General features: G+C 44.7%; 3 protein-coding genes across 4 annotated transcripts; all 3 read left to right on the forward strand.

Moving 5' to 3' along the window:
• The first annotated feature begins 1,225 nt into the window (after positions 1 to 1,225).
• Positions 1,226 to 1,841, forward strand: LOC123639645 (NADH dehydrogenase [ubiquinone] 1 beta subcomplex subunit 1-like). The gene has a single exon (XM_045553631.1). The coding sequence runs from the start codon at positions 1,624 to 1,626 to the stop codon at positions 1,798 to 1,800; it is 177 nt and encodes a 58-aa protein (XP_045409587.1). The 5' UTR covers positions 1,226 to 1,623; the 3' UTR covers positions 1,801 to 1,841.
• A 2,825-nt stretch (positions 1,842 to 4,666) lies between these two features.
• Positions 4,667 to 7,900, forward strand: LOC123639646 (apolipoprotein F-like). 2 transcript variants are annotated; one of them, XM_045553633.1, is made up of 2 exons: positions 4,667 to 4,783; positions 6,748 to 7,900. In XM_045553633.1, the coding sequence occupies exon 2, from the start codon at positions 6,768 to 6,770 to the stop codon at positions 7,530 to 7,532; it is 765 nt and encodes a 254-aa protein (XP_045409589.1). In that variant the 5' UTR covers positions 4,667 to 4,783; positions 6,748 to 6,767; the 3' UTR covers positions 7,533 to 7,900. The 2 variants fall into 2 exon arrangements, with proteins under 2 accessions (XP_045409589.1, XP_045409588.1); XM_045553632.1 differs by lacking the exon at positions 4,667 to 4,783 and adding an exon at positions 6,184 to 6,564.
• A 4,137-nt stretch (positions 7,901 to 12,037) lies between these two features.
• On the forward strand, positions 12,038 to 13,321 carry LOC123639647 (apolipoprotein F-like). The gene is made up of 2 exons (XM_045553634.1): positions 12,038 to 12,129; positions 12,285 to 13,321. Exon 2 carries the CDS (start codon positions 12,314 to 12,316, stop codon positions 13,259 to 13,261), a length of 948 nt encoding a protein of 315 aa, XP_045409590.1. The 5' UTR covers positions 12,038 to 12,129; positions 12,285 to 12,313; the 3' UTR covers positions 13,262 to 13,321.
• The last annotated feature ends 14 nt before the right edge of the window (positions 13,322 to 13,335 follow it).

Here is a 13,335-nt window from a genome sequence, read left to right on the forward strand (position 1 = left end):
TTAAGGGGAAAAGAATACGCAGCAGGAAGAAGCAGGACCCATAAGGCAAGAAAAAGCCAGTTTGTCAGCATGGGGCAGAGGAGAGGACAAAATCTGTCAGCAAAGAGATGGATAAATATTACAAATGTCATGTCCGTAACTGTTCTTGGACACCATCAGCTTTCTTGCTGCCTTGTGTTTCCAGCTGAGGTAGAATGAAGGTGAGATTCGGACATTCAGAAAATAATAGCCATTCAGATCAGAGAGGTAAAGGATGCCTTTGCATTGTCTTGTTTCTCTTTTTCTTTCTTTTCTTTTCTTTTCTATTTATTTATTTATTTATTGGAGACACTGTCTCACTCTGTTGCCCCAGCTGTAGTGCCGTGGCATCAGCCTAGCTCACAGCAACCTCAAACTCCTGGGCTCAAGGGATCCTCTGCCTCAGCCTCCCGAGTAGCTGGGACTACAGGCATGTGCCACCACGCCCAGCTAATTTTTCCATATTTTGTAGACATGGTGTCTCACTCAGGCTGGTCTTGAACTGTTGGCCTCAAGTTATCCTCCCACCTTGGCCTCCCAAAGTGCTACAATTACATGGTGAGCCACTGTGCTGGCTAGTCCAATATTTCTTTAAAAAAATATATATATATATTTGCCCATGTAATTACCATTTCTTATGCTCTTCATTTCTTTGAGTACATCCATATTTTAAATGGAAGTTATTTTCCTTATGCCTGAGGACTCATTAAACATTTCTACCATTGCAGGTCAGTTGGTGTTGAATTCTTTCAGTTTTAAGTATATTTTTTAACCATTTTGAAGTTTACAATTCAGTAGCTTCTAGTATATTTACAATGTTGTGCAACTATCACCATAATCTAATTCCAGAACATTTTCATCACCCCAAAAAGAAACCCCATACCCACTATGTTAAAAAATCTTTCACTTGCTTCCTGGGTTCTCTTCTACCCCATCTAGCTTATTGGCTCTCCATATGCCTTAAGGGACGCCTCTTGGGACTGAAGTTGGGGCTCCAGGAAACTAACTGAATCCCTCTCCCTTAAATTGCACCACCCAAGGTCATAGGTCAAATAAAGTTTTAGCTGCAGCTGCTGCTGATGGAGCTTAAGAGAATGAGCCACATATTAATACTACAGTACATTGGTTCCACCCTCAAAGTACATCCCCTCCTCATTTTTGACCTAGGCTCTTAAAATAGCTGACCCTCCAGGATTCCTCCCTCTGATCTCCTCTTCCTTCTAACTCATTTTTCATTCTGCTTGCAGAAATAAGTTCGTTCTTTTTTCAGAATTTCTTTCTAAAATGTGCTTTTGATCCTGTGACTGGCCTGCTCAAGAGCATTTGATGATTTCCACTTTTTTCAGGACGAAGTCTAGAGATTAGCAAGCCTGATTTTGGCCATTCTTTGCAGCCTCATTGCCATGTCTGAATATACCCATATTTTATACTATTGACCCCTTTACTATTTTCAAAATCACCACAGAACAGACCTTTTTAAGGTTTTGATCATGCCAGTCCCTCTGCTAGAGGGCTCTGTTCAACCCCTGGTTCATCCTTTAAGAATCAGCTCAGTTTGCTGCCCTTGGTTGTGGGGTCCTTGTTGGCATTGAGGCTGCAGCAGTCATGGTGAACTTACTTCACCTTGTGCGTGACCACTGGGTTCATGTACTTGTCCCTGTGGGATTTGTCTTTGGATGTTACCTACACAGAAAGAATGATGAAAAGCTAACTGCCTTCTGGAATAAGAGTATGTTATTTAAAAGGGACTTGAGATCCAATAAAGAAGTTATCTGGAAGTAAAAACTGAATTACAGAATATTCACATTTGAAAAGTTATGAGAGAAATAAAAACATGTTTATTTAAGAATTTGAAGAAAAAAAGAATCAGTTCAAATGTGCTTACTTATGTGAAGCAATCTATCACTCTTTGAACCCTAAACCATGAGCAATCACTTTTATAGCTGGGATAAGGTACCAATATTACAGCGTTTCATCTTGTTTGTTCTTTTTCCCACTGGACTGGGAGCCCCTTGAAAGCAAAGATCATATCTCATTTGCCTTTAGGTCCCAAGGGTACATTCATTAATACATCTAATTAACATATATATATGGTGTCTCTTGTATAGTAGTCACCGTGCTGGGTATTGGGTATCATTTGGGAGTGATTACCCAAAGACTAGGTATACGTCAGTGAATAAAGCCATAAAGATCCCAGCACTTGCAGATTTTTACCAGTGCAGTATTAAGCACAAGGTAAGAGTTAATACTAACAATTTGAAAATCCAGAGGCTGATTCTTTCCCTTTGCTGCGATTTTCAAATTCTTTGCCCCCATAGAAAACCTTGCAGAGTCCAGACAAGCTGAGTCCTGGGAAAGTTATTATAGATACTAATTTGGATAACCCAGAAAAGGTGAAAAAGCTTCAGCCAGAGCTAGAACCTGAAGTCTCTGGAGAGCAATAGCTCTGTGTGGGGCACTGAGCACAAGACCTAGGGGCCTTCCTGTTAGCCAACAAAAAGAAAGAAGGCCTGGTGTCTCTTGGGGATACCAGCAGGAGTGCTCATCTGTTGAGTACTTACTATGTACCAGCCATGTTGGTGTGGGAAGGCTAATGGAACTACTTTGATGCCTCCTCCTATTTCAGTGGGAGACCAAGCTGATGGGGAATGGCAGATAAAAATAACACCCAAGATTTTTGGAGCAGTGAAAGTACTTTGTAAAGTTGGATACATGGTGCTATACATTCAGCAAAACTCATAGAACTATACAATGCTGAGTGTGAAACCTAATGTAAACTATAGATTTTAAGTAATTATAGTAATACACAATAGCTGGGCATGGTGGCACATGCCTGTAGTCCCAGCTACTCAGGAGGCTAAGGCAGAAGGCTGAGATCCTTAGGAGGATCACTTGAGCCTAGGAGTTCAAGTTCAGCCTGGGCAACATAGCAAGACACCCATCCAAGAAAAAAAAAACACTATAATTAAAAAATATAGTTCTGGCTGGGTGCAGTGGCTCACACCTGTAATCCTAGCACTCTGGGAGTCCAAGGTGGGAGGATCGCTCGAGGTCAGGAGTTCGAGACCAGCCTGAGCAAGATCGAGACCCTGTCTCTACTAAAAATAGAAAGAAATTAGCTGGACAGTTAAAAATATATATAGAGAAAAAAATTAGCTGGGCATGGTGGCACATGCCTGTAGTCCCAGCTACTCGGGAGGCTGAGGCAGAAGGATTGCTTAAGCCCAGGAATTTGAGGTTGCTGTGAGCTAGGCTGATGCCACGGCACTCTAGCCCAGGCACAGAGCGAGACTCTGTCTCAGAAAAAAAATTATATACATTTAGTTCTGTCCGGCTCAACCTGCAGCTTGAGTCACCCCAAAAGTGGTGACAGGGGAGTTGCCACAGGAACTGCCCCAGACCTACAAGATGAGACCATTTGGAATTCCAGAGAAAGAAGCATTAAACACCAGGCTGATCAGTCTGAAGCATTTGTTAGGGGAACTTACGTATGGAAGGTTGCTGTGTGTCCTTGCTACAGACAGCAAGAAAGGATAAGTTCTACCCAGGCATGTTCTTTTTTAAGTGGGTCTTGCCCTGTCACTCCAGCTAGAGTGCAATGGTGTGAACATAGCTCACTGCAGCCTCAAACTCCTGGGCTCAGGTGATCTTCCCTCTACAGACTCCCGAATAGCTGGGACTCCAGGTGTGCGCCACCACACTAACTAATTTTGTTTTTTATTTTTTGTAGAGATGAGGTCTTGCTATGTTGCCCAGGTTGGTCTCAAACTCCTGGGCTCAAGCAATCCTCCTTCCTCAGGGTTCTGGGTAGCTGGGACTACAGGCACACGTTACCATGCCCAGCTTCAGGCATGCCCTTAACATGGGGGTCAGGTTATGGAGTTTATTATATGAGGGTTTAAGGAATTTGACTCAGGGCTGGAACTAGTTTCTACTGTTTGGCAAGATGGTTGATCCTTCAGTGTTTCAAGCAACAACCTAAATAACTTTGTCAGTCCTGGGAATGTGCAAGGCCCCAGCTTGTGTTCAAGCCCACAGGGGAAAACATATGGCTGGCCAGTCACAGAGCAGCCGAGGCACTCAGTTTCTTAGGACAAAGAAAGCAGGGGAAACTGGAGGACCCACAAATATATATGTATAAATAAATAAAAATAATCAATTGTAACAAATGTACCACACCAATGTAAGATGTTGCTAATAGGGAAAACTGAAGGGTGAGGGAAGAGGGAATATATGGGAACCCTGTACTTTATGCTCAATTTTTTTGTAAACTTAAAACTGCTCTAAAAAATAAACTTTTAATTAAAGACAAAAACAAAACAACCCCAGCACCCAAGAAGTGACAACTGCTGGGCATTGATGAGGAACAGGTGGAAGATGAGCACAGGAACAGAGGTAGGAAGTCTGGTTAGGGGAACCTGCCTTTGTCTTCATCCCTCTGTCGTTCTGTTCCTCAGTCCTGGAGACAAACTCACCACCACTTTCCCTCCTCCTCCCATATTCACACATTCAATTTCTTTCCCCTGTCATTCCCAAAGCACTAGAGTTGGAAATTCAAAGAATTTCAAAGAAAAGGCCATTTCATATTGAGGATGATGATACCAACTGAAGAACCGAAAGCCTAGAAATAGAGATAGGCCCAGTTATGGGTGATAAACTCAAGACAGAAATGGGAGAATTGGACAAGATCTACAATCACTCCTGAGCTATACAGAAGCAGTAGAGTCTTGCGATTCCCCACGGATTTAGGGCCCAGGAATTTCAGGTAATATTGTTGAATTCTTTGATATCCAATTGGTCTCCCAATTTTAGGAGTGTTTACCGATAGCTCCCTTTTCTAGAAATCATTTTTACTGATTTCTTCTTGGTTGTTAGGTGCCTCTCCTGAGAACTAAGGAAAGAGTGAAATAGGAGGGAGCTGGACCTCTTCATTGGCCTGTTCCCTTTGGCTGTTTGCCAGAGGTGGGTCATAGTACCAGAGAGGAACCTTTATGGCACAATAACCTGTGGGCCTTTTTACTAGTTTTAGGAGGTACCATATGCTATCTTTCCCTATTTTGGAGACTGCAGATACCCCTAGTGAAAAATGAAGCCCAATTCTTGTAGTTTTGATGCAGGCTCAGAAGGAGATACTACCATGGTAAGGAATATGTTTTAGGTATTGCATTTTAATTAAAAGGGGAAGACTAAAAAGTTGACTGATTTGACTGACTTGCCAATAGGTTCTATTCTCCTGATCTTCTACCTGCTATGTCTATAGAATAAGAAGTATTTTAGGGTCTTATTCCATTCTCCATTGCTTAGAACATCTGAAACTGGGTAATTTATAGAGAAAAGAAATTTATTAATATTTCTTACAATTCTAGAAGATGGGAAGTTCAAGGGCATGGCTTAGCATCTGATGAGGGCCTTCTTCCTGATGGGGACTCTCTGCAGCATCCTGAGGTGGTACAGAGCATCAAACCATGAGGCGGCTGAGCATGATAGCTCAGGTCTCTGTTCCTCTTATAAAGCCACCAGTCTCACTGCTGTGATAAACTATTAATCCACTAACCCGTTAATCCATACATGAGGGCACAGCTGTCATGACCCAATCACCTCTTATTTCTTTTTCTTTTTTTTTTTTAAGACAGAGTCTTGCCCTATCACCCCAGCTAGACATAGCTCATTGCTTCCTCAGACTCCTGGGCTCAAGCAATCCTCCTGCCTCAGCCTCCCAAATAGCTGGGACTACAGATGCGTGCCACAATGCCTGGCTAATTTTTCTTTTTTTTTATCTAGGAACAGGGTCTTGCTCTTGCTCAGGTTGGTCTCAATCTCCTGACCTTAAGCGATCCTCCTGCCTCAGCCTCCCACAGTGCTAGGATTACAGGCGTGCACTCTTTATTTTTTGTAAAGACAGGGTCTTGCTATGGTGTCCAGACTGGTCTTGAACTTCTGGCCTCAAGTAATCCTCCAATCTCAGCCTCCCAAAGAGCTTGGATTACAGGCATGAGCCACCACACCTGGCCCTAATCACCTCTTCAAGTTCCTACCTTCCAATACTGCTACATTGGGAACAATTCAGGGTTTTTTTTTTTCTTTTTTTAAATGATGTCCTTGAGTCATAAGGGATTAAGTTTCAACATGAGTTTTGGAGGGGGCAAACATTCAAACCATGGCAAGTCTCCTACCCAGAAATCATTGGCATCCCTGCCTTTTCCCTTCCTCTTCCCCAGAAGATACAGAGGAGCTTTTCCTGATCTAAGTTTAGGTCTAGGATAAATCTTAGGGTGACAGGGATGTGGGGCAGGAAAAGCAGGACCCACAAAAGTAAAAGACCTGTTTGTCAGCATGGGGCAAAGGTAAGGAGGGCAAAGTCTGGGCCAGGAAGAGGTGGATAAATATTTGTGAATGTTCTTCACTGATTTCAGAAGGCATTAACTTTTTCAGCTGGGGTAGAGAAAAAGTGAGATCTGGAAAATATCCATTCAGATTAGGGAAGTACCAAGACAAAGGACGTGTTTTGGACCATCTCGCCCTCTGGCTTCTTTCTTTCTGGAACAGGTGAGGATCACCCACAGCCTTTAAGAGTGAGGGTGAGGTGTGCTCAGTGCAATTGACGTTTCTAAGGACTAAGACACTTCCTAGCTCTGACTGGGAAGTCAGAGCTAGCAAAGAGGTCTGCTGTCTCTTTGTCCTGAGCCTGTCCCCACTTCACAACCTGAGCACTGTTCTTCCTTCCAACAGGGCTGTTCTGCTGTCCCACCATGATGCAGACTGTGCTGCTCCTTTGCTGTGTCCTGCTGTCCCTAGTGGCTGCCTTTCCAATAAATACCCAGAATGGGGCCCTGAACTTCCAGCCATCTTTCACAGAGACTGGGCATCCATCAAACATGCTCTCCGGCCAGATCCCTATCCCAGATCCCAGGACCTGCCAGGATCTCTTGCACACAGCCCCCTCCTTAGCCCCTCTGCCTGAGTACCTGACCAGCTTAGCTCTGAGGGTGGCCCTGGAGGAGGTCGGCTGCCCAACTGAGGCGCATATTCTGCAGCTTCAGCTCATTAGGATGGGAGGGAAGGACACCACTGAAACCCTCATCCGTGAGAGTCAAAAGCTCAATGGGAAGGAAGGGGTTGGCAATACCAACACCATCCTGAGGGATCTGGGGGAATCCCCAGGGGAGCTTAGGCGGGTCCAGCGCGCAGTTACCCTTCCTGAAGCATGTACCTCTGAGCATGGGCAGGTGCTCTACGAGACAGCAGCACTGATAGTTGAATTTGCTGAGAAGCTCCCTTCCTCTGAGCTGATAACAGAGTTCAAGACTTCTGCCATCAATGTCACCCAGAAGTGCACAGTTGAGTCTTGGGAGCATTTGGAAGAAGTACGCAAACGACTGATGAAAAGCCCCGAAATTGAGAACCTCACAATGCCTCTAGAAGATCAAATATACTTTCTTGTGCATATTGTAACCATTCTGAAACGCATTATACTGAATTTGATAAAGAATTCTTTCCAGGCTTATTTTGGATAGCAAGGACTCTTAGACACATTCCCTTTCTCAAAAGTCTCTGATAGGCCTGTGTACAGGGACTTGGCACAGTAGGTAGTTAGAAATGTCGAGAATAGCTTGGGAGAGATGTATGTTCCTCATTTGATCCCAGTGCTAAGAGACATGTAATGAGAATCAGCCTTACCCCTCTCAGTATGTCCGAGCCCGTTTCTTCTCCCAATTTCTCTCTCTTTCAGTTGTCAAATACTGTGGATTTATTATGTACTAGGCATGAAAGGTAATCTTCCCCATTCATTTTCCTTATACTTTCTAATTCCCTAACTGAATGCTGTAGCTTGCTTATGTTAATTTTTAACTGAAAAGAAAAATAAAAAACTGCTTCTGTATCAGCCAGTTTTCTGATCTCTCTTGATTCTAGGTCTCTATGGCCTCTTTTGTGAGCTGGAGAGGACATGTGACCGGGACATGTAGAAATTGGCAATGTGTTTTTGAGGCTGAAGGTTTGAGCAAAGGGCAAATATTTGTAGAGATCATATCCCTTACCGATTATCAAGGAAAGCAACCATCTCCCCTTCTCATGGGACAGGGAATGGGGCAGCGTGCCTACACCTACCAGATCAGTCTCACTTCTAACTGGAATGTGTGAATTTGGGACCCAATAATTATGTGGAAGAGAAGCAGAGTAAGTCTTTAGTGATCTGGAATGGGGAGACCAAGAATAGTTGAGGCCGGGCGCGGTGGCTCACGCCTGTAATCCTAGCACTCTGGGAGGCCGAGGCGGGAGGATCGCTCAAAGTCAGGAGTTTGAGACCAGCCTGAGCAAGAGCAAGACCCCGTCTCTACTAAAAATAGAAAGAAATTATATGGACAACTAAAAATATACATATCAAAAAATTAGCCAGGCATGGTGGCACATGCCTGTAGTCCCAGCTACTCGGGAGGCTGAGGCAGGAGGATCGCTTGAGCCCAGGAGTTTGAGGTTGCTGTGAGCTAGGCTGACTCCACAGCACTCTACTCAGGGCAACAGAGTCAGACTCTGTCTCAAAAAAAAAAAAAAAAAGAATAGTTGAGTCCCATTCCCATTTGTGGGACCCAACTTGAACAGAAACTGAAGATTGATGAGTGAGATGTCCTTTAATTGACCCCTGGGCTCCTATCAGACCATAATGGAAGAGAAACAGTTTGAGTGTTGTCTTCCATCCTAGCATAGTCTGGTCCACCTTGGTATAACCTAAGACCCAGGATGACCTGCTCTTTTACTGTCTCCTGCTGTACCTTGTGGAACCCAGATAAAGATCCTTGGTGCCTTTTTTCTACTCTCTGGGGATTCAGCTACTCTCTGGGGATTCAGCTACCCTCTGTAGAATCTTGGTTATGCCATACCCTGCTCCCGAAGGCTTTGCTTTGGCCTCACCCCCTTGGTCCCTCTACTAGGGATCCTGATAGACCTGGCACTGAGGATTGCCCTGGAGCAGGCTGGCCACCAGCCTGATTCCTGAACCCTACAGCTATATCTCTAGGCTGGGGATGTGAAAGCATGCAGGCTTTTGTTGTTGTTGTTTACCAGATACAAGGTGCCATAAGTACTGCAGTGTAGGTACGGGCTTCCCAGGGGATGCCCTGATCTCTGTTCTTTAGCTGCTAGGCAGGGTTCAGCCTGATTCAGGGAGAGCAAGTGTGCCTTTTCCACTGTAGACTGTGAGCAGGAGCAGGAGCAGCATGTCTACAATGTGGTCCAGATGTCACCAGGAGTGGGAATCTGCTCAAGCTCAGGCACAGCTTTGTACTCAGCTGGTCAGAAATATGCAAGGAATGAGGCAGAGATGGGGCCAAAGACCCTGACTATGAACTTCTGATGATCATGCTGAGGCTGTCAGGGGGCCTTTAGGTTCCTGGTGAGCTCTGTGCTTAAACCTGCAGTAAAGGCTGGAGTTCAGTAGCTAGTCCAGTATTACTACGAGAAAGAGGCAAACACCCCTCTGTCAGACATTGGGGATGAAGGCTTGGGGGGCACCACAGATATGAGTCACCAAGGGATGACAAACAACAACCATGGCCTTGGAGGGCAAGGCTTCAGAAGAAGTGAACTGAGCTTCCTCCTCATTGTGGGTCTTATTCAAGGGCCATGGCTTAAATACTGTTCCTGGGAGTCTTGTGCTTTATATAAAGGGGTTAGGCTCTGTTCTGTGAAAGGGCCATATATGCAAGGTGAGCCCCAAATGCTGAAGAACATGAGAAACCAAAGAATAAAGCAGATAAATCTAATTTGTCAGTACAGGATGATTTATTAGGGGGACTTATGGACAGAAGCATGGTCTTGGGCGGCTGCAAGACAAGTAGATCGCCACACTCCAAACTCCTAGACTCAGGGCTTAATATCTAGAGGAAAAAGTATACATGATCTGGAAAGAATGTGTAGGTGGCTGAGACAATGTTGCTGGCATCAGTCCAGCAGCATCAAGGGTTGTTTTGGAACAAAGGTGAAACTTATAGTGAATAGGTTTTTCTACATAAACAGTACTATATCAACTAGACATTTTGGAGGCATTCCTGGACTCGGGGTTAGTCAAGTGGATTGATATTTAAAAATAAAGTCACTCTGTAATCCTACCACTCTGGGAGGCCAAGGTGGGAAGATCGCTTTAGGTCAGGAGTTCGAGACCAGCCTCAGCAAGAGCAAGACACTGTCTCTACTGAAAATAGAAAAAATTAGCCAGGTGTGGTGGCATGTGCCTGTAGTCCCAGCTACTTGGGAGGCTGAGGCAGGAGGATCGCATGAGCCCAGGAGTTTGAGATTGCTATGAGCTAGGCTGATGCCACAGCACTCTAGCCTGGGCAACAGAGTGAGACTCTGTCTCAAAAAAAGAGCAAAAAATCCACATATAATTTTTGAGCCCCCCAAAACTTAACTACTAATAGCCTACTGTTGATCAGAAGACTTACCAATAATATAGTCTATTAAAATACTTTATATATTATATGTATTAAATACTGTATTTTACAATAAAGTAAGTTAGAGGATAGAAAATGTTAAGAAAATGTATTTACTATTCATTAGGTAGAAGTGGATCATCATAAAGGTCTTTATCCTCATTGTCTTTGCACTGAGTAGGCTGAGAAGGAGGAACAGGAGGGGTTGGTCTTGTTATCTCAGGGGTGGCAAAAATGGAGTAAACTCCACGCATAAGTGGACCCACACAGTTCAAACCTGTGTTGTTCAAGGTTCGACTGTATTTGGATATACAGCCTTTATGGAGATAATGAAGGTTAAATGAGGTCATAAGGGTGGAACCAATAGGACCCGTGTCCTTATAAAAAGAGGAAGAGACACCAGGAGTCTCTAGGTATAGGGGAAAGACCATGTGAGAACACAATGAGAAATTGGCAATCTGAGGAGAGAGGCCTCAGGAGCAACCACACCTGCTGACTGACACTTTGATCTTGTACTTCCAACCTCCAAAACTATGAGAAATAAATTTGTGCGGTTTAGGCCATCATCCAGTCTGGGATTTTTTGTTATGGCAGCCCTAGCAGACTAATACAGTAGGTATGGGTCTTTATTCATCTATTTTCTGGTACCCTATGAGCCCCACTCAATCTGAAAACTTATTTTCTTCTTCACCTAAAAAAAAAACAACTCAATAATTTAAAAAAATCATTTTCTCATTTCCTTTTTTTTTTTAGTTTAGGGTTTTGTTTTTTTTTTGTATGTTTGTTTTTTTAGACAGAGTCTCACCTGCCCTGGCTAGAGTGCAGTGGCATGATCATAGCTCACTGCAACCTCACACTCCTGGGCCCAAGCGATTCTCCTGCCTCAGCTTCCTGAGTAGTTGGGACTACAGGCATGTGCCACCACACCACACCCAGCTGATTTTTCTATTTTTTGTCGAGACAGGGTCTCGCTTTTGCCTAAGCTGACCACAGCTATTCTTAAGTGCTTTATGTGGATATGATTCAGGAATTTATCCAAGTTTACTTCAGATATTCAATGCCACATAGGTGATAAGTCTCCACTCCCAGGACTGTGTTCAAGAATGGGACACAGTAAGTAGTTAGAAATGCTGGAGACTACTTAGCACAGATATATGTTCTTTATTTCATCCACGTGCTTAAACACACATGTGACTGATGTTAGCCTTGCCTCTCTCCGCTTAGCAGCAGCCAGCCCCTATTTCTTATCAAATATTGTGCATTTAATATGTACTAGGGACCCAGGCATGGTGGCTCATGCCTGTATTCCCAGCACTTTGGGAAGCTAAGGCAGGAGGACCACTTGAGGCCAGACGTCTGAGGGTCCAATGAGCTATGACTGTACCACTGCATATCAGCCTGGGTGACAGAGTTTAGAGTGGGAATGTGGGAAAGTGGCAGAAACATATAGGACATACCAAAGAACAAGATCTTAGGTATTCAGGTTGAATTTGTGACAAGGAACAAAGTTTCAGCAGCCAGTACAAAATGGGCAAATATTTGCAGAGATTACGTCCCTTACTGATCATAGGGGAAAGCAAATATGTCCTTTCCTCATAGGACAGAGAACTAGGCAGAACAGTATTGGGGAACGACCAAATCTACTAAGGCAGTCTCACTTCTCAGTGACTGGACTCTGATAATTTGGGTAAGTGGGTGGGAAAAAAATGGAGGAAGTCCTAGGTGATTTGTAAATGGAAGCAAGTGGGAGCAATTGGGTTGCATTTCCTATTTCCTAGGCCTTTACCTAAACAAAACAGAAGCTTAAATTGTTTGTATGTTTTGGGTTTCTCCCCTTTCTAGGGTGCTCTGCTCCGAACTCTCCTTCAAACATGCATGGCCTCGGACTCATCATGATACCAGTTGAGCTGCTTCTTTGCTGCCTCCTCCTACACCCTGTGGATGCCATTTCATATAGAAACCAGGCAAATGTCTTGATGTACCTTCCCTTGTCCTTGGGATCCCAGACACCCTCCTCAGACCCCTTGTCCTGCCAGACCATGCTCCCAAAGTCCTTGCCTGGCTTCACCCACATGGCCCCTCTACCCAAGTTCCTGGTAGGCCTGGCCCTAAGGAATGCCCTGGAGGAAGCTGGCTGCCAGGCTGACATCGGAGCCCTGCAGCTTCAGCTCTACCGCTGGGGTGGTGTGAATGCTACACAGGTCCTCATCTACCATCTTCAAAGGCTCCAGAAAGGCAGAAGCACAGGGAGGGGAGTGTCAGTGGAAGCCCTGGCCGCTGCTCTGCAGCTGTTAGCCAGTCAGCAACCAGGCTCACACAGGGGCCGACGCTCCCTCCCCACCAATAACTGTGAGAATGAGCAAGAACAAGGTGTGCACAGTATCCTCCAGCTATTGCCAGGAGTGGGAACTTACTACAACCTGGGCACAGCTTTCTATTATGCTGCTCAGAACTGCTCAGACAAGGCCAAGGAACGAAGCCAAGAAGGGGCCATAGATCTGGGATATGACCTTCTGATGGCCATGAGCGGGCTGTCAGGGGGGCCGGCGGGTCTAGTGATCAGTGCTGCACTTAAACCTGCATTAAAGGCTGGGGTTCAGCAGTTGATCCAGTATTATCATGATGAGAAAGAGGCAAACACCCCTCAGCCAGAGACCAGCATGGAGGGCTTAGTGGGCACCTCAGATACGAGTGACTTGGAAGAAACGACTACAATGACTCCTTTGGTGTCGGAAGTAGTAAGTTCAGCTCCCTACCGGGGGTGGGCCTTATTCAAGAGCCATGACTTAGCTCCTGGGGCTGGGAGTCTTGGAATATAAAAGAAGGTGGTAACCAAAAAGAAAAGAAAAAACGAATAAATCTAATATTCTGACAAGCTGTCTGTGTGTGTTCA

The sequence above is a fragment of the Lemur catta genome, chromosome 6, assembly GCF_020740605.2.
Source record: "Lemur catta isolate mLemCat1 chromosome 6, mLemCat1.pri, whole genome shotgun sequence".
Taxonomy (NCBI): domain Eukaryota; kingdom Metazoa; phylum Chordata; class Mammalia; order Primates; family Lemuridae; genus Lemur; species Lemur catta.